Raw genomic sequence first — 21,639 nt, forward strand, 5'->3', positions numbered from 1 at the left:
GACATGGATGTCAGACACCAACTGAGCCTCCCAGGCTCCCCCTTTCTGAAGTATTTTAAAGTTTTATCTGAAAGATTTTCATTTCTGGGCTATATATATGTCCCCAAATAGTTGTAAAATCAATTATTCCTCAAGAAAACTCTAAGAGCTTTTAGCTAGTTATTTCCCATATGACACATTTCAAGGTGTTAAATAAGAAGTTCTCACTGAGCCATCAAGATAAAATATATGACAAGCAAAAGAAAGGAGCCATAAAGGGATAGAGATCTTCAAAGGGATTATGCAAAAAGTGATTACATGACTCAAATCATTTGCCTACATTCTAGGTAGAAAGAGGGGCTCAATACACAGCACCCATCTTCCCTACCCAGGTTCTGAACAAACTGGGACACAAAATGAAAGGTAGCAGCTAGGGGCCTGAATCTCCCCTTTGTTACTAGAAGACACAGAGCTGGAGGTTAGGGCTTAGTGTGGCACCAAGGGCAGCTGGTCCCCGAACCCCGGGCTGAAGTTCTGAGCAGAAAAGATACACAGCTGAGGGGAGGACCAGTGCCAGAGGAAGAGGGGGTGGGGGGTGGCCAGGCTAAGCTTTCCCAGAGAGTGAATGGTGTTAGTAAGTGGCTTCAGGGTGTAGGACTCTTCACAAGCATGGGGAACAGTTGTTGCCCATAACAAAATATCAGGGTGTTAAGGATTGGGTGGGAAGATAGGTGAAGAGGGTTTTTCTGAAGGGTAGTCTAAAAGCCTCTCTCACCCCAAAGTTGCCTTCTCACTGAAAATTCTTAATTCAGAGAGCTTTACACACATCTGCTGCTTGGAGTAGACTTGTGACTGAGTGGGCCAGCACTGAGGGATGGGCAGGGAGAAGGAGGGAGAAAAGAGGGTAGGGAGAGGAGTGGAGGAGGCACTGGGAAGAGAGGAGAAGAGGAGGGAAGGGGTAAGGGAGGAGGGAGGGGGAGAGAGAAGAGGGGAGGAAAGGGGAAAGAAACTTAGCTCCTGTCCAATAGGGCCACCTAGAGGAGCTCTTAGGCTTCTGCAGGGAGCCGCAGGAGTTGGGAAGGGAAACTGAAGGAGCTTCAGCTGAAGAAGGAACTTCTTCAGGTGAGAGAGGTCTCCAGCATAGGACATGATGGGTCTCTGAGGCCGTGAGAGAGCACTCCTCACCAGAAGGAGGCAGCTTTCAGTTTCACAGTCTAGCTCATACCCTAAGAGATGATCAGTCAAGGAAGAACTTTTCTCCCTCTTCCCCTGCTTGCTTCTTTTCCCTCTGCTTGCCCTGACCCAGGAACAAACCATGGCTAATGAAATGGAAGCAGACAGCTGGAAACACTAGGTGGAGGAAAGGAACAGACAGACCTGCCCCCCAGGTAAATTACACAGATTTAAATTAACAGATTTCAAATGAAATCTGTTAAAAGTTCCATCCAGTTCTGCCCAAAGCCAGGCAGAGGAGGCCAACTTGAGTTCCCATCACTGTCTCCCAATACTCTTTGTTATTTGATCAGAATAGTCTCCTTCTGTAAGACATTAGCGATTCCCAAGGCTGCTTTAAGAAATTTCTTTATTTATTATACGTGAGGTGATTGAAAACTGCCAATCACAAATCTGGCAATCCCCTCTCATGAGCTTAAAGACGAACGTTCTGATTACGATAATTACATTTTTATGAATATCCTACCTAGAGAGTAACAATTTTACTATGTCAGACTCCACACAAAGATGCATCAATTTCATCTGCAATGAAAAATAGAGGCTAATAGCACAGTTATATTTATATGATAGTCAAACATCAAGATGCAACATAAGTATTTCAACTGAAAGAATTCTGCTCATTATTTAACCTTGAGATGATGATTAAGGGTGAAGGCTTGTCAGCTTTCATGAATTTTTTTTTCGTGATTTTTGCTGTTTTGATTTGATTTTTAAAACTCCATAATTAAAACTTATTAACATTTGGATTCCACCCCCCATGTTATTGTGGGCAAGGCAACAATGGCAATAACAACAAAAGATTAGTGGATGTGATTAATGGTCAAAGAAAGAGTATTGGGAAATCACAAGACATAATTATGTTTCAGGTAGCACAGTGCCATGCCAACTGACTTCCTACTTAGTTAAGTTTCCTAAGCCATGATGCATGTAATGGACACAGTATTTAGGTTTGATGCTACATATACATATTAGTTTAATGCAGAGGAATGTGTTCCATTATTACAGATAGTGATCAGGGCCAGTTAAAGCATGTGATCTGAGAACCAGCACGGTAAAGCAACACATAGAAGCCTGTTAGAAATGCAGGTTCTTAGGCCCTCCCTTAGGCTTGCTGAAACAGAATCCCTAGCAGTGGGGCACAGGACCCTGTCTCAGTAAGCCCTCCTGGTGATTCTTTGAGGTTTGAAGCCACTATTCTAGCACGTTGTGACTATATCTCCTGGGTACAGTGAAACACTGGCATGTTGGAGGCTGCAAAGTCCAGCATCAATGTAGGCATGCCCCCCTTCACTTTTCAGGGGTATGTGCTTCAGGGGAGTTTAAGTGAACAGGCTGTTTTGGTCAAGTCCCTGAGTCCAGGGGTTCTTCTTAAGTGGCTTTGATCTTCTCTTTCAGTCTCCCGAGGTCATAGGCCATAGTGTCCTCCCATCAGCAGTCACAATTGTTAGTTCATCCTCCCTGATAGATGTTTATGATACCTTTTATAATGTCAAAAGATTTCCATCACCCAGAATCCTTGCTGATCTTCTTTCTGTATTACAACCATTTCCCTAAAGTCACCTTGAGCTCCTTGAAAAAATTTAGCATCCAACATGGTGCTCTTTTGTGTATCTTGATGGGATTAACCTGGGCTGTCATCTTTCGACAGCACTCTGGATCAAAATTATGAACTAGAACTCACCAGAAAGTTGCATGGAAAGAGGCCACACATTGCAAGCATATTTAATTCAAGAAAACACAGTTTTACTTCAAGAACATACATTTAGTAAGGGGTGCCAATGCTCACTGGCCAGGACTATGCAGTGCTGTTGATAACACAGTTTTTCTTTGGCTTAGGGCATAAGGCAGCTCTCTTAGGAGGGAAATGTATCACTGAGTTTTGAAATAGACTAGCTAGCTAGCTAACTTTTCCCCCACATTTATTTATTTATTTGAATAGATAGCGAGCGAGAGTGGGAGCGAGCGCGTACACACACAAGCAGGGGGAGCAGCAGGCTCCCCGCTGAGCAGAGGGCCTGACATGGGGCTCAATTCCAAGGTCCTGGGATCATGACCTGAGCCAAAGGCAGATGCTTAACTGACTGAGACACCCAGGCATCCCTAGCTAGCTAATTTTTTTTTTAAAGTATTTTAGAGACAAATAGCATTCTGATGAATCAGTACACAGGGGGTAGTGTAAGTGGAGTATTTAGTATGACAAAAAGTAAATGACATCTTATGATTTTATCTTCATATTATTTTATATATGTAAATTATGTGTGTGTGTGTGTGTCTATGACTTTATTCTTTCAAAGGCCCAAATGCAAGAGTAAAACCTTAGAACAGAGATTCTGAATCTGGAGTGTGCCTCAGAGTGACCTTGAAGCTTGTTAAAAATACAAATTCTCAAGCTTGGTTCAGCAGTACATGTCCTGAAATTTGAGTGACACAGAGAAGACTGGCAGGGCCCTGTGCAAGGGTGACACACACAGTTTCCCATTGAAAAAAAAAAAAAATTCCTGGGTTCTGAGAGATTTTTATTTGGGAAGGTCTGAGGTGGAACCCAGGAATCTGGATTTCATAAGCACTCCTTAAGTGCCTCAGTGGTCCAGAACCTTCATTTTGGGGAACGCTGCAAATCTAATTCAGAAGATGAGGAAGGAAAACACACTTGAGTGTGAGGTGGTACGGCTCCATCCATCCACAGGAGTGGTACCTTCTTTGGGTCCTTGACTTGCATGACTTGAGGCTTTTGAGCAGGACAGGTATTCTGCCTAGTTCTAACGTTATTTCTGTGCTTGCCTCCACCCCCAAAGGACTGTGAGCTCCCTGCAGTGTGGGAATTAGGTGGTACTGACCTTCACATCTTCAGCTGGGGACTCTCCCCTGGCCGCCTCATTCCTGAGAAGGTACTCGATAATATTGTCAGATGAATGAAGACAAGAAAGGTAAAAATGCAGTTTGAAGATTGTAACTGAAATAGTCTGGAGTGTAGTCTTGGCCCCTTTGCGGGCCAGCAGTCTGTGACCTTGGTGTCACTCTCTCCCTTAGTGTCTCAGCCCCCCAATTTGCAACACAGGAGATCAGTTTCTCTCTCCTTTGTGTGAATACTGAGGGGTACCCTTGAAGGACTGTCTGTGAAAATGCTCTGAAGTTCTAGAGCCACTGACAAAAGTCATTTTCATTTGAGCATGACTTTTTTGCTCTAACTTTATTTCTCCGATGAATGAGTGCTGGGTTGTATGACTGAGGCACAGAACACAAAATTTACTTCTGGTCCTTGTGAAAAAGCAAATTTTATGATTTGGAATTTAAAAGAACCACATGACTCTACCAATTTCAAGAGTAAAAAAATAAATTCAATACTAAAAATTTATAATACGAAGGAAGAAATACTCCACAAATAATAGTAGAAAGGAAGGGAGATACACTGGGAAGCAGATTAACTCTTTACCTTGCAGTTTGGGACTTCCAGAAATCTGTTGTTTAGTAAAATGATGTCTGAACTCTAGTGGCTCCACTAAGATCACCTGAAAAGGGAATAACTGTCTGATAGGATGAGCTGAAAAATACACGTACATCCTTTTAAAAATGTCCAAATAGTGGTTATGACCACCCCACCAGGTGTAAAGAACTGAAGAAACTGTAAAGAAACTGAAGAAAATTAGATCACTTATAAGAGGCAGTTTGCCCCAGCTGGTGAATACTGGGTCTGGGACTAGAATCAGTCCATAGCCCAGTGAGGAAAATGAAGGCAGTGCACTAAATTTTCCGTGAAGCTATGTTTATTCAATTGAGTCTACCATCTTTTACTCTAAGGTTAGATCTCCCCTTGTTTTGGCTTATTAAAATGTCCTTGTTTTTATGAAATGTCAATATTTTTTTAAACTGGCAAATGGAAAGTTGACAATATTTTGACTTCCCATTCAAATTTATTTACTTCCCATTCAAATTTATTTATTTTCTGGATTCATTCAAGGCAAGTGGCTTGAGGCAAATTTCTAATCCATTCAGTTCTTGATTTCTTCACATGTAAAGTCACGAAGATTAACAGTGACATAGGCAATAATATTTGCAAAGACCTTAGCACAATTTGTAGTACATAATAGATGATTAAGACTTGGTGGCAGTTACATGAAAAATGGAAACAATAATTATGTTCTCATCTAGATAGGTAAATTAGGTGATAGGCCTTGTGTTTGCACTACTATATTAGATATATTTTTCCATTTTTCTCTGGTAGTCCCGTTTGGGACCCATCCATGCCTTTGCTCTAAAAGTAATCTGTCTAAGCAGGAAGCACCAAGGGAGAATTTTCATTTCATATACACAGCCAACCAGTCTGTGTTGGTGGTGGGGAGCATTCTAGAACCAGTGGCAGAGCAGGGTTGTGCCTACTGGCTGAAGTTCTTATTAGATCTAGAACCCAGACCCTTGGTTCTAGGACTACTACTTCCTATTGTATAATATGTATTTTCATATTTACAATGGCTAATAAATTGTAGTTACTCAGTGTTTTTTGATTACTTGAATGAATATATGTAAAAATGAACCTTGGGAATACAATAGCTCCATAAAGCATTAGCGTTTCCCAGTCGTCTGCTGCTGTTTGTTTCAGGTACCTATCTTAAATAGATTATATTTTGACAGGTGACCTTTAACTTACTCAATTGCTTGGAGACAGAAAACAGGAAAAGGGTGGGAGTTTCTCATGACTAAAACACATTTATGTTGATGGATATGCCAGGTGTTCTGGCAGGAATCTTCCTGGTCAAGATTTAAGCTAACTTTGAGCTAGATGTCTAATAACATCCTGACTTGTTTCCCAGGCCCCTCAGGAGTCAGACATGTTATCTGGGTAGGTCACACTGTGGGGCCTTTAACCAATGCTAACACAATGTGGGCAGTGTAGTGACTGAACTGAATTATTTTAGAACTGTCTGTAGGCCACTCTGGGAGTACAAAAGAGCAAACCCTTCTGCTGTCTTATATTGGTCTGGGACTCTCCTGTCACTCTTACAGAAAGCTGGTGGCTTCAAGTTTTTAAGATACCTACTGTGGTTGGTTTCTGTATCAGAAGCTGGGAAGGGCAATAATACAAGGACCGGTTTTATTTTTCTTAAAAAGCATTTATTTATATATTTTTGCATGAGAGAGAGCGAGAGAGAGAGAGAGAGAGAGAGAGCGAGCATGCATGCATGAGTGGAGGGGCAGAGAGAGAAGCAGACTCCCCACCGAGCAGCAAGCCCAAGGTGGGGCTGTGTGACTCCATCCCAGGACCCCGGGATCATGACCTGAGCCAAAGGCAGATGCGTAACCATCTGAGCCATCCAGGCACCCTACAAAGACAGATTACGTGGGGCCTGAAGCTTTAGATAATTTAGGTGCTACATTAAGGAAGTTAATATAAAATCCTAAATAACATAAACTTTGATGTAAAAATGAGTACTTATTGGAAGGGATCCTCGTAAGTGGAGGTCGCAAAGCTTGAGCTCTGTCGGCTACCTGCAAATGTGGCTCTGGAATATTAGGAGCAGAATTTTAAGACTAAGGAATTTGTGAGAAAATGTTGATGGACGGGGCATTTCCAAACACTTACCAGTAAGAGAAATACATACAGGCATCTCCTGATTTCCAGAAATTTGCATTAGACCACTTCACTTTTACGAAAGAACTACATTAGTACCTGTTTTTGTTAACCGAAAGAAATCTGAAGATTTTTGCTTTTAGGAAAAAAAGGGCAAAATGTGAAAATAGCAGTCTGTGTTTGTTTTGCTACAATCCATTGTAGAAGCAGTGCACACCCCAAAACAGTGAGAGTGGCCCCGCCAAGCTCTTTCTCCTGGAACCACACTCCGCATCTCAGCAGCAAGCCATTGGAGCTTTCAACTGTGTCTGAGAGCATCTGTGTTTCATCGCCATTTATTTTGTGCAGCCCTTAGCAAGAAGTGTCCTCAGGTACCGGAAAAGCCTAAGAGAGGTTATTTTTGGGGTCTGAGAATGCATAATATTTTTCCAGATAAGTTACTGGTAATTGTTTCTTTGCTTTAGGCCATTTTGGCTTAGGAAAGTTTTCATAGGCGTGCTCTGCTTTTGGGTAGTGGGGGAAACCTGCAGCTGACCGTAGCTCTAGAAGCAGACACAAAGGATCAAGGGCTCAGAGTGCAGGGAAGCGAGGCTATGAGGAAGACAGAGAGAAGGGGCCTTTCTAAATCATGTGTCCCAAGAAGCCTTCAATTAGAATTGGGATGTCAAGAAACGGGGAATTCTTGAGTTTATTTTACACATTAAAAAACAAAAAGACATTATTTATTGGCCATCAAAACTTTTTCTAAATACTCCCCTGCCCCCAGTTTTCATGTAGGTTTAAAAAATTTTTTAAGATTTTTTATTTATGAGAGAGAGAGAGAAGTAGACTCTCTGCTGAGCCAAGAGCCTGATGTGGGGCTCAGTCCCAGGACCCTGGGATCATGACCTCAGCGGAAGGCAGATGCTTAGCGACTGAGACACCCAGGTGCCCCTAGGGAAAAAAAGCAATTTAATTCATCCATTGAGATAAAAGAATAAAAACAAACCAAATAATTCCTCAAGTGGGGGGTGGCTTATAACATATTCCCTTTCCATTCTTAATAGAAAGCTCTCTGTCACTTGGGCACCTGTGCCTGGTGGGAGCAGGGGGCTGCGTCCTTAACTGCCACCTAGAGACTGACGGAGGTGGGGGTGGGTGGGACACCGGTTTGATTGTGGTGAGGTGTGATGTGGTAACTGCTCAGTAAAAACTTACGGAATGGATGAATGAGACAAATGACTCCAGTTTGAACAAATGAGACCCGTTTTGAAAGCAATTTTTATTACTAAGACTGTTGTAATTCAGTTGTACCAAAAGCTTCTGAATGCACTGAAAATTCCTTCCTGAATATGGCCTGGGTTTGATGGTGAGGGGATTAGGAGATGGAATGGAAGGAACTTTCACTGAGTGCCTGGCCTATGCCTGTTATTTTGCCTGATGTTCTATTTATTTAAGCTTTGGAACCATTTTATAGTTGAGGCAGCTTAAGCCCAAAGAGCTTAAAACACTTTGTCCGTGGCCTTACGGGGAGCAAGTGGCAGAGCTAGGATTCAGATCCAGGTTTGTGTGTCCTGGGCTTGTCCTCTAACTCTGGGACGTGTCATTTGGCCTTTTCTTTCCACCAGTTGGGAAAGACAAAGGAAGCCAAGACTTGTGCTAGAGGTGGAAAGGATTGTCAAGAAGGGAGTGTGGTGAGGTGACCAGCATGCTGCTTGTTTGTCGGTGCTCTGGGACTTGCGATCTTACATTACCCATCTGTCAGACCAGGACATGGGTCTAGGTGACCTGCCATTGGGGTGACCCAGTTTGCTAGGGTGACCCAGCCCCATTTGCTCTAATTTGCACCATTGTGCCAAAGCAATAATTATTAGCAGCCCTATATAGAAGGTTCTTTCCAGGTCTTTTTGTGATTTCAAATGGAATCTAATAATTCTCTGACGACTAAAGCAGCACGAATTTTCATTTTCCAGACCTACAAGGTATAAGGGACTGACATCATGTGAGGTGACCTTTGTGTGGAGGTTGCTGTGCATTTCTGGCACGGAGAGCCTGCCTGCTATTGCTTCGTTCCTCTACAAGTACACTAGGAAATTCCCTTCCAGTCAGTTTGGCTCCAGTTAATCTGGGATCATTAGATAAATATGTTTCCTGCTTTTACTCAGATTGGCTATCACTTATTGAGTGCTACAGTAAGTCAGTCTAAGTACTGAGTGCATGATCTCACTTTTTAAAAACTTAAATTCAGTTAATGAACACATAGTGTACATTGTATCTGTATATCACATCTTCTTTATCCATTCATCTGTCGATGGGCATCTGGGCTTTTTCCATAGTTTGGCTGTTGTGGACTTTGCTGCTATGAACATTGGGGTGCAGATGCCCCTTCAGATCACCACATTTGTATCTTTAGGGTAAATACCCAGTAGTGCGATTGCTGGGTTGTAGGGTAGCTCTATTTTCAACTTTATGAGGAACCTCCATACTGTTTCAGAGTGGCTGCACCAGCTTGCATTTCCACCAACAGTGTAGGAGGGTTCCCCTTTCTCCACATCCTCGTGGGCACCTGTCATTTCCTGACTGGTTAATTTCAGCCATTCTGATGGGTGTGAGGTGGTATCTCACTGTGGTTTTGATTTGTGTTTCCCTGATGCTGAGTGATGTGGAGCAATTTTCACGTGTCTGTTGGCTATTTGTTGCATTATCTCATTTAATGCATTTGTTAATGTTGTAAGATAGTTACTAACCTTGCAGATAAGGAAACTGAAGCTCAGAGAAGTTTGCAACTTGGTAAGAGGTGGGGGCAGGTCTTCCTAATCTCTTAACCGGTATGCTGTATTAAGATATGTACACAGGGGTGCCTGGGTGGCTCAGTGGGTTAAACCCTCTGCCTTCAGCTCAGGTCATGATCCCAGGGTCCTGGGTCTTTGTATCAAGCCCCACATCAGGCTCTCTGCTCAATATGGGGAGCCTGTTACTCTCTCTCTCTCTCTGCCTGCCTCTCTGCTTACTTGTGATCTCTGTCAAATAAATAAATAAAATCTTGGGCGCCTGGGTGGCTCAGTGGGTTAAGCCGCTGCCTTCAGATCAGGTCATGATCTCAGGGTCCTGAGATCGAGTCCCGCATTGGGCTCTCTGCTCAGCAGGGAGCCTGCTTCCTCCTCTCTCTCTCTGCCTGCCTCTCTGCCTACTTGTGATCTCTGTCAAATAAATAAATAAATAAATCTTTAAAATAAATAAATAAAGAAAGAAAGTCTTAAAAAAAAAGAGATATGTACACATTCCAGCATGCACAACAGATCATTTAAAAAATTATCAGGCCTCCTACATTCCCATTGGCCTTTCCTGTATTTATCAGTGTCAGTGCTCATCCTGGAAGTTTTCTTGCCCATTGTTCCCACCATCCATCTTTACCTTAGAGTAGAAGCATCTGCCTCAAGGAAACAGACAGCAGATTCTGACTAGGATGCAGGTTCTCAGGAAAAACAAATAAGGCACTAGAAAGTGGGTGTGAGGAACCCTCACTATGGACTACTACCACCTCCTCCTCTTTTTCTTTGCTGTGAGCTTGTCTTTCTTTCTTTTTTTTTTTTTTAAAGATTTTATTTATTTGACAGACAGAGATCTCAAGTAGGCAGAGAGACAGGCAGAGAGAGAGGAGGAAGCAGGCTCCCTGCTGAGCAGAGAGCCCGATGTGGGGCTCGACCCCAGGACCCTGGGATCATGACCTGAGCCAAAGGCAGAGGCTTTAACCCACTAAGCCACCCAGGTGCCCCAGAGCTTGTCTTTCTTTACCAGAGTAGAAAACAGAAAACAGAGACTTGCCTTTTCATTTGCATTTACTAGACAATACGTAAATAAAAACCACCAGTTGACACTCTTATCACTCTGCTTTTATTTATTGTCTGGCTAACTTACAAAGACACAGATGTCTAGGGTAGTCTCTACCCCACCATTTAAACTATCCTGATGATATAGATTCCAAAATGTGCATGTTTACATAGTACAGTGGTATGAAAAACATTTGTTTTCTTTTATTGTCCCTGACTACAAACAGGGAAAAATTACTTTTGTGCCAAAAAATGTTGGGTGCTTTAACAACCATCCCATTTCTGCTACTAAAATAACAAAATTGGTATTACAAGTTAAAATATAAAGGCCTAAGTTTTTACAAATATGCAAATAATCTGCTGCTTAGACATAAAAAGTCGGTTTCTTTCAAATCACAAAGTAAGGCACCATTGGATTAAACATTTCTCTTGGTTTCTACTAAATAAAATGCATAGTGAAATAAATATGGAACACTGAATTTTAATACTGTAACACATTTCAATATAAAATGATATGTGAATGTTAAAATACTGTATTGCATCTTGAATACATTTATCTGGAAATATTATGGAAGAAAACCCCAAATGTAAGCCCTGATTTCAGGAAGAAAATATTCATTTTTGTGATTTGCCATAGTTGAAAATTTTAGCATAGAAATTATTCAGTTTTGGATGCAATTAGGTTGCCAACTTTCAAAGAAAGGGTATAGGTCTATTAATTTGACTTAATTACATCCTAAAACTTCTCTCTCCTGGATGAACAGCAACTTTGAGCTATGACTGTTTCAGACTTTAGGATGATACCTACAAAGCTGGGATGTACAAAGAAATTGGCCATGCTTACTAGCCCTCACAAAATTCAGATCCAAATTCCTTGGATGAGACTTCTCTGCCATTATTTGCTAGGAAGGCCAGATTGCATCTTTTGTGAGGTGGTTTATTAGGCTTTATCATAGAGATTTGTAACAACCAGTCATATCTGCTCAAAGAATCCCAAATAAAATGATGCTGCTATAAAACCTGAAAAATTCTTTTTGGAAAATACTTAGCCAAGTTTGTTATACCTTTATATTTCTTGATTCCCTTTGGGCAAAGGGCCCCAAATAACTTTATGAAAGACAGATGAATGGTAGAGGAGAGGGGGAAAAACCAAGTTCTCTAACATACTAAGCCCAGGACTTTGGCAAGGAAAGTTATAAAAATACAATATATCCAAATGGGCAACTTCATAATTTATTAGATATCCCATTTATTAGAACTCTAAGTTCTTTTGCCTTTATATAAATGAAACAATTATTTATTCTATAAATAGGAATCCTTCTTTCAAATTTTTCTTTGGATTGATTTCTTGTTAGCATCTCCTGGTAATACATGAACAATACACTGAAACCATGACACAAAGTTTAAGAATACATATACATATGTGGCTGTGTGCTTTTAAAAAATAAGTAATGGTAAGTTTAAACATAATCAACCATATAAAACCATATAAAATGGAAAAATTTCCCCCCAAATCTATAGCTAGATTTAAAAGTCCCAGTAAAGTTTTGTAAACAAAATCATACAAATAAAAGGGCAAGCCTGGCTCATTCCTATGGTCCTTTCACGGAGCTTGATTTGCATAGATCCAAGGCAAGGGATTCTCCCAATGGAGTCCAAACAAATTCTCTTCAATTTGTAGTAGCAATCTCTCTCAACCCCCTTAAACATCAGATTTAGATGTTTAGAGTTTTGTGCATCAACTCAAACCTGCTTGCTTCCTTCCATGTTTCCAATTGGCTACCTTTTCCTGACTTTCCCCCACAGTTACAGAGCCTGCAAGCCTCCCCCGCTCAGAGATGCATGCTGGGCAGCAGAGGAAATGAAGGCAAGGCAGGGGTCCAATGGACAGTTAGCTCAAGGCAGCGGGCTCTGAGTCCCCAAGCCTCGGCTGGCTTTCGGTTTCCTTCTAATGGCTTTATTCCACGTGACTGTAAACCCTGTTAGAACAATTTCTGACCTTGGTACTATCAAGCAACACCTAGATATACACATCAAGGAAAGACGGGAAATAGGGGAACAAAATCGAAGGTCAGGCTATCTGTTGAACAAGGTGTTTGGTCCTAACTTGATTTTTAGTTACTTTTTGAATTGCTGAAATTCATCTTGCCTTTTTTGTTTTTAAAACAAGAGATTTTGCACTAGTCCACATCTTCTAGACACGTGCTGCCCGAACATGGTAGCCACTGGCCACACAGGACTGTCGAGCCCTTGAGATGTGACTAGTCTGAATGGGGAATGTGCTCTCAATCAATGTAGGATACACATGGGATTTTGAAGACTTGGTACCAAAACAGAATGTGAAATAGCTCATTAATAATTGTTATACTGATTGCAGGTTGAAATGGTAATAATTTGGCTATTAGGGTTAAATAAAATATATTAAAATTAATTTCACCTATTTTCCTTTTTTAAGGTAGCTACTAGAAATTCAAATACTGTTATATGTGGCTCACATTGTATTTCTGTTGGACAGCTCTGTCCTAGAGCTTATCTCAGACTGCCAAAGATTGGACATCCTGTAACTGAAAAATTTTATGTGAGCCCTGAGTGCCGCAACTTTCTTAGGTGGACTGTGGTTCCTGGAATCAGACAGAAAGCCAAGCATGCAAAAAAGTCATGGAAGCAAATAGCTCTCAGGGACTTTAATGTTAGAGTCTGTAGCAAATTAGCACTGAATGTTTGAACTTGGTTGGTTGAAAGCTAGGACACAATGCATGTCTGCCACCTTGCCACTAAAGCCTCCTGATCCCTAAGCAGCCAGCACTGTAGCCAGGCTGTAGCTGAAGCAAGCACGAGCTTTGAGAATATACACAATCTAAAAAGCTAGGTGCGTTTCTTTACTGCATTCCCACTCCCTGCACACATATTCCCACATCACCCTCCCTTTCCCTACTGCCAGTATGAAGGGGACAAGTGAAGACAAGGGGAGGAGGGTTTGCACCCTTGGAGAACAACAACAGAAGGAGCTCTCGGGCTCGGCTGGAGAAGAGCAGGCAAAGATCACCTTGGGATGGGAGGAAGTGGTGGGGCACCCCTTTCTCTTCGGTTGGATCCACCTTGATGAAAAAATAGACAAAATATGAATTTGGTTAGAAAGCTTTTATAGAAAGCTCACTGTACAAACTAAAGGATGGTCACAAAAGTACCCGCTATGTCACCCTCTATGACCAAGGCTGTGAAGAACAGGCACACGTGGGTAAGAAGTAAGAAATGAAAGCAAGCGAAGAAGGATCTCATTGAACATTTCTAGAGACGGATGACCCACCACTGGCTCCCAAGTACTTACCCAAAGTTAAGAAAATTAAAAAAAAAAAAATTAGTTTTCCTCTTACCACATAGTATGTGTTTATTACAGATTTAGAAAATATGGATGGGGGGGGTGCACGCCTGGGTGGCTTAGTGGGTTAAAGCCTCTGCCTTCGGCTCCAGTCATGATCTCAGGATCCTGGGATCAAACCCTGCAATGGGCTCTCTGCTCAGCGGGGAGCCTGCTTCCCTCCCTCTCTCTCTGCCTGCCTCTCTGCCTACTTGTAATCTCTTGTCTGTCAAATAAATTAATAAAATCTTAAAATAAATATATGGATGAGCTAAAACAGAAACTCACCAATGCCTGTACCACCCAGAGATAACCAAAAACATGATGTAAATACTTTCCATTTATCTTCTATATATAAACAGCTCCCTTTTTTTCTTCCCCAAATAGGATCATGTACTGTCGGTCTGAACATTTTTCAGAGCCATTACTGTTGATACATAAAATTATAAATGACACATTATATTCTATTACGTAAGTCTGCTATATTAATCTAATCAATCCCTTTTTGTCAGACATTTAGGTATCTTCTAATTTCTCAACAATGCTTTTTTGAGAGTAACCGTCCTAATGGCTGTGACACTGTATTTCACTGTAGTTCTATGTGTATTCCCTTAATGATTAGTGATAGCGAGCATCTTTTCATATGCCTTTTTGGCAATATGGATATCTTCCTCACAGAAACGTCTATGCAAGTAATCAACCCATTTTAAAAATTGGGTTTTTGTTGCTGAATCACAGGAATTCTTTATATATTCTGGACATAACTTTTTGATCAGATATATGACTTGCAAATATTTTATTCCATTTCGTGTGTTGTCTCTCTGCTCTGTTGATAGTATTCTTTTAAAAACCACGCATATTCATGGGTATAAGTACTGGGTTTAAAATTCATTCACGGTTTTTTAAGTTCATTTGTCCCACATCATTTTTTTTTTTTGAGGCTCTAACAGGTTTTAGGCATGAAGCTGGGTACTCAGAAACTGTGAGCGGATGTAGCAGGGACATATGTCAGCTGATTGGGTCCATTGTGGCTGCTGCTCTGGGGGGACTCAGAAGTGGGCTGGCACTGACAGATTCATCAGGAGGCATTTCAATAGGGATTTCCGAGACAGAACAAAAGCTCTGAGCAAGGGGAGGAGTTAGAGGAAGACACTGTCAGCTTGTTACCTTGCCTCTTCCTCTTGCCACCCCCACCGTATCTTTTCTTGGTCCCACACCTAAAGAGAGATGCATCTGGATAGAAACCAGTCATGTGTTGTGGGGTCTTGACCACGGCTGACATACCGTCAGCGGTCGGCACTAGGCAGGCTCCCCTGTGCGGAGCTGCAGTGAGATAGCAGGGCTTGGGGCTGCCTGGGGGCCCCGTCAGGCCGGCGCCCCACCCAGAGGCCCAGGAGCAGAGCATAACCACCCGACAGTACTTTAGTTCTGTTACAGAGATGATCTAGTAAACACACAGAGCGCTAGAAATATTTAAAGCAAGTCCACAAAAACATTTTTGGGTACAGTGGACATTAATTCATCAGTTTCAGAAATATATTTAAATGCCCACCATATTTCAGGTTTGGGGTTTGGAGCAGTGAGAGGGCAGTTCCTGTCCTCGAGTTGCCTTTAGTCTTAGAGACAGCAGGGTGGGGAAGGGAATCCGTTCAGCTATGAAGTTAAAAATCTCGAGGAGGGGGGATGGTTCTGTTACTGATTTAAATATACAAACAGTACTTACAATAGATTAAGAATGCTTATAAGAGGGGTGCCTGGGTGGCTCAGTGGTTTAGGCCTCTGCCTTCGGCTCAGGTCATGATCTCGGGGTCCTGGGATCGAGCCCCACATCGGGCTCTCTGCTCAGCGGGGAGCCTGCTTCCCTCTCTCTCTGCCTGCCTCTCTGCCTACTTGTGATCTCTCTCTGTCTATTAAATAAATAAATTAAAAAAAAAAAGAATGCTTATAAGAAACCAGGAAAAATATTTAGAGTCCATATGATCAAGTCCTTAAAGTGAATTCATTTGTTAATGCCCAAAAAGGAAGAGACAGAAGCCCCTCTTCATCACACACACACACACACACCCTTGAAGCTATCTGTCCCATGTGAAGACTTACTTTTCACTCTTTCACTTGTATAACCTTATTATAGTTAAATACCTTTTTTAATCAGCCATCATCTAGGAATGGAGTATTTTACACAAATGAGTTTCTCTAGAAATTAAACTTTTCCCTTTTCCTTTCAAGCAGCAATACTCTGTTTCCTTCTGGCATTTGTTTGTGGAAATTTTTCTTAAAACATCTTCTAATGTTCTGAATTCTTTAGGAGTGGCACAGAGCACAATGTGACCTGGTCCTCACAGCCCAACAGAAACTCCTGTGTTGTCCCGTGCTGTGATACAGAGTACAATCCCGTATCCCTGTCTCTTTGACCTAAGACTGCCACCTGTCTCATCTCCCTGAAGCCACTAATTTTGCTTCTCACCAGCCTTAACTGAAGCAGCTGTGATTCTATGCTTTATGGCTGGGAAACATCCAGCCACAAAGGACTGAAGAACTGGGTGCTATAGAGTCAGGAGACTCTTGAGTAGGTGTGTGGAGCTCTGCCTAAGGAGTGAGGACAAGGCTAGGGACAGTTACCTGACATGTGCAAATCCCACACCCTCCATTTCTGGTTTGGGAATTTGGTTCTAAATTTAAAGCTGTTACAAATCTGAGCCTCCTCAGTGATCTATGTGTGTTTTGTGCCGATTTTTTCTTTGTTCTAAGCACTTATTGTCATGAAATTTCAGTTTCTCAATTTCCTCCTCTCGTTCCCATTTTTGTTTCAATAGAGGAAAAGTGATTCACTTCTTTATGGTTGCATTATATATTTTAGCAAAACCCAGAAAAAATCTAAATGTCCAATAATGGTAAACTAAATCACTGTATGTTGACTTGATGGGATACTATAAAATAAAAATCATGTGATAAAATGGGAAGGTATTTTACTAAGCAAAGTTATGTAAACCCCACCACCAAGAAAGTACACTCTACTTAATAATGATAAATCAATAAGAATTATATGGATTAAAAATGAGCAGAGAACCTGGTAAAACAAATATATGTGGTGATTTTATGGAGATTATATGGAGAGATTATGGGTATATTTAAATTTTTCATGTAATGCTCTAAAATCTATAGTCATAATATATTTATGACTTTATTATTATTTTAATATTTTATTTTTTTAAGTAATGTCTACACTCTAGGTGGGGCTCAGACTCACAACTCTGAGATCCAGAGTCGCCTGTTCCACTGACTGACCCAGCCAGGTGCCCCTGATCAAAATGTATCTAAAATATCAAGGCAGTTGCAGTGAGTTTTTGTTATAATTATTAAGACATCTGACTAGTCTCAAAACAAGTAGAAGACATTTGTCCTATCTTAGGAATGCCAAAATGGGGAAGTCTATCCAAACAAGCAAAGCAATACAATTTAACCTATTAGCATACCAAAGTTACATTGAGCTTGTGATGATATGTTAAAGTAATCGTTTCTTATATGTGTTCCGGCTATCCCATTTTCCTCATCACTTGTGGAAGGAAAGTTTACCAGAATTTAGATGGCTCCATATGGGGTTCTCTGTCCCACTCCAGGCAGGAGGCCTGGATTTCCTATATAACCCTCTCTCGTATATAACCCAGGCTATAGTAGAATGAAGCCACCTGAAGCCCTTGCAGAAATACTCACTCCGGGATTCACTTCTTGCCAGTTTACTGGGATAACTTTTGGCTGTTGGTACATATGGCTCTGGAGGTGGCAAGTCAGAAATGGGATGGAAGTAGAATCTGCTTTCCCACTCATCTGAGGGAGAGAAACAAACAGCATCTTCAGTAACAATCTGCTACGAAGACTTACATAATGAAAGGACACAGAGAGCTGCAGAGAGCACTACTAGTTTTATGCCTAGAAGTTTAGAGAAAACCCAGAAATGCAACAAATGTCACTGATCAGCGCATCAGTGAAATACGCTGGTCTTCGAATCAAAGCAAAGACAGATCTAAGTGACTTGAACTAGCGTGATTAGGACCCAGCTGGTCCCTCTTGGGACCTGAGGGCTAAAGTCTGAGATACCTTTCTTCCCACCAGCAGGTCCAGGAATAACTGGACCCTCTCATAAAAAAAGGCAGAGGAAAGCCGCTTAATACCTGTAGATCATCAGCCTCTTGCCCCAGCACACTGTTGAGAAAGGCAGGTAAGGTAGGTAATAAGAAGATAAATGACAAAAATGACATTTTTTTAGGGTTCTGGAATCTTCTAGAAAGTTAACTAAAATGAGACTCCAACAGTGAGAGAGGAAAACAATCAGCCTTTTTGAAAAGTGGAGCTGGAAGGATTACTACTTTGAATTTGAAATCATGGCGGTCTCTAATGGATAGATACTTAGATCAGAGCAGTGCAGTGTTCGAGGGTCACAGAAACAAGAAATGTTAATGCAAACACACGATGCACACAAATTTACCATTTAGTGGGTGCCTTGTAGCTTGAAAATGTTCCCAAGGTCCCTTCCCCAGAGGACGGACCCCACCTCACCTTCTCCTGAAGAGTCTTGGAAGCCATTCCTAATCGATGTTGATGGTGGAGGTGGGGGAGGTGCCCCGGCGCCAGGCCTGTCGGGAGGAAGAGGAGGCCTGGGTCCACTCCTGGGACTATCTACTCCACTCCTGGAAGGCAACTGGGGGGTGGCAGGCAGGGCCCGAGATGTGCTGCCATTTCTGCTTATTGGAGGGGGTAGTGGGAGAGGGCCTGGGACCAAAAAAAAGGACAACATTTAGGGCAGTATCTTACATCCTTCATTACTATCATCGTTTCACTGCCAATGTGCAGTTATTGAGCACCTGCTGGATGTATGCCCTGTAATTAGAGCTTATGGAGAAATAGTGGAAACTTTCTAAGAGATTTGGCCAAGCAAGGAATAAGTACAGATAAACACAGAACTGCACATATATACCCATGTTGATATCGATAGCTAAATGGCTGTCTTGGCTTTGGTTGTACTGAGATTACAGATGATACGGTTAGGTTGAGAACGGGTGATAATCTGTTTATACGGACAACTATATCCTTTTAAAAACATTTTATAATCCTCTTAATTAGCTACTGAATTACTGTGATATGATACTTAGGAATAAATGCCATTTAGAAAAAGAATTTTTAAAAACAAGGAAGAAGCTAGTTATGAAGTTATTTTAGGTCTTCAGAAGGACTAGGCTCTTTAAATGCACAGTAGTGTTGCTAATTACACAAGCATGCTTCTGTGATGCATGCGATCTGTTTCTAGGCAGAAGCAGCATCAGGAAACCCACTATCAATCATGCTGAGATTGGCAGGAGTTCCTTCTTGGTTCTTCCTCTTTGGGGAGGCGGATTAGTCAGTGTGCACGGCTGTGTACTCTGATCCTGACCCCGAACAAGCTGGTTACCACATGGAATGAAACTCTCTATATACAAAAGAGTACCAGAGAGTCATCTCACAGCACTCTTGCCAGGAATAAGTAGCGAAAAAGCAAATAAAAAGTACAATTTAAGTCTCTGAAACCATTTAAAAAAATTGCAATGGTATGGTATAATTAGAAATGTTTAAGTTCCTAAAAAAAAGGAAATTCTTTTTGATAATACAAAAGAAACCTGTCCTCCTTGTCCCATCTTCCAAATTCAGAGGCTATTTAAGATTGTAAGTAAATTAAAAAAAAAAAAAAAGAACTTGAATCTTCCCATGCAAATCAAAATGGCCTTAGTAATTATTCCTGGTCTTCAGCAGTGTGCTTCTCTTGCAAGATGCTGACATTTTATGTAAATACAGCATTTTATGGTACTATAAATATAAATGTCTTTTATTAACTACAGATTCAGAATCCACCTAAAGGACCTTAAACTGAACAACCCACCCATTGCATGCATCCCTGCCTGGCAGTCTTGGCCCAGACAGCTGATGGAGGTGAGAGGCATGTCCGGCCCTGGTTGGTTGGTTTCTCAAGGAGTCTTCAGTGCTTCTCCTGGTAGGGTTTATTTATTGCCCCATCTGTTTGCCATTGCTGGGCTCCCATTCAGGAGGAGCTGATTTACTGGGGGGAAAGTATCTCACATGCTGTGGGTTAATTTCACTGGTACTACCAGCGCACAGCTGTCACCAAACGCGAACTAGACTTCCAGTATTATGGGGCCTGATCGACTTGTTCTCTCTTTCTCTCTCTCTCTTCAAGTAAATGTTCATGCTCCTAACCCTCGAACCTTCCAGGACCCCTGCTCCAAACCTAGGCAAGCATAATAGATAAGAAAGCAGATTACACTTTTTTTTTCTTTTGAGACAGAGAGTTTGCAGAACTCTCTAAGGGGAAAGGGAGAGGGAGAATCTCAAGCACGTTCTCCCACTGAGCAGGAAGCCCAGCGCAGGGCTCCATCTCATAAGCCTGAGAACATGACCTAAGCCGCAAGCAAGAAATAGATGCTGAACTGACTGAGCCACCCAGGCACCCTCAGATTTCAACTTCTTGTAATAATAGCAACAAACTATCATTTATTGAATGCTGTTACATGCTAGGAATTAAGATAACCACTATACGCACTTGTCTCGCTTAATTCTTACAGCAACCCTGAGAAGTGAAGGGACAAGGAAGAGGCTGCTGGTGTTGGAAGGGTAAAAACCTCAAGTCAGGTTTTGCAAGACTCCAAATATGTCAAATCCTAAAGCCTACACTCCTAACAATAAAGCCAGGCCTCCTCTCAAAATACAGATGGCCCTTGATGACCTCTCATAAGATCCTGTGGGAATGAAAGTTGGTAGGAATTTTCTAGAGGTCAGTTTGGAAGTACCTATGAAATTTATAGATTACTATGCATACCTGCTCACCAAAATACTCCATTTCAAGGAATTATTCCAAAGGAAATACATAGAAATGTGCAAAAATATTTAGCTACAAGAATATATTCCTTGCATTATCTGCAACAGTAAAAATCTAGAGATGGTTTGAATGAATAAATAAAGGTAAATGTGTAGGATCTAGTATTATGCAGTCATTAGAAGTCAGGCTGTACAAGAATAGTTTATAATCCTATCAGAAGATGTTAATGACATTAATAAATAAAAAGCAAATAACCAAACAGTGTGTATACTGTGATACTGATTTTGTAAACATAAATATATGTTTATATATATACGTATATATAAACACACACACGTTTTACTTATTTTTTCTTTTTTTTTTAAAGTGAGCTCTATGCCCAAGTGGGGCTTGACCTCATGACCCCAAGATCAGGAACTGCATACTCTACCGACTGAGCCAGTCAGGCACCCCTCTCAAAACATACATTTTAAAAAGGCTGAAAGGATAATAAAAAATGTTGTGATTATTTCTGGGTAGTGGTGGTAGGATTATAGATCATTTTTGTTTTCTTTATACTTTTCTGTATTTTCCATAATAAACAGACATGACTTATACAATCGAAATAAATAACATTACAACTATATGTCACAGCCTGTCCTATTTTGGGGAAGATTTAATCTGTTGACTTGTCCATTTGGTAGAACCATGCAAACTGCTGCTTAGTCACTTTGGGGGAATACCACTAGCTGTTGGATAAGAAGAAAATACTGCATTTAATTCATCTGACTCTCTGTTCTCATTTGTTCTCTAAAGACTACTTAATGAGATGCCATGATGTGTAGGGATTGGA

General features: G+C 41.3%; 1 protein-coding gene across 5 annotated transcripts in view; it reads right to left on the reverse strand.

Moving 5' to 3' along the window:
* Positions 1 to 10,628: 10,628 nt before the first annotated feature.
* WIPF1 (WAS/WASL interacting protein family member 1) overlaps positions 10,629 to 21,639 on the reverse strand; it is a 115,915-nt gene continuing 104,904 nt past the window's right edge. For all 5 annotated transcript variants that reach the window (XM_044242369.1, XM_044242370.1, XM_044242371.1 and 2 more), the window contains 3 exons: positions 18,500 to 18,712; positions 17,657 to 17,770; positions 10,629 to 13,685 (listed from right to left, as the gene is read on the reverse strand). In XM_044242369.1, coding sequence (XP_044098304.1) covers positions 13,630 to 13,685; positions 17,657 to 17,770; positions 18,500 to 18,712 — 383 coding nt within the window. In that variant the 3' untranslated portion in view covers positions 10,629 to 13,629. The remainder of the gene's footprint in view (positions 13,686 to 17,656; positions 17,771 to 18,499; positions 18,713 to 21,639) is intronic.

The sequence above is a fragment of the Neovison vison genome, chromosome 3, assembly GCF_020171115.1.
Source record: "Neovison vison isolate M4711 chromosome 3, ASM_NN_V1, whole genome shotgun sequence".
In the NCBI taxonomy this organism is placed as follows: domain Eukaryota; kingdom Metazoa; phylum Chordata; class Mammalia; order Carnivora; family Mustelidae; genus Neogale; species Neogale vison.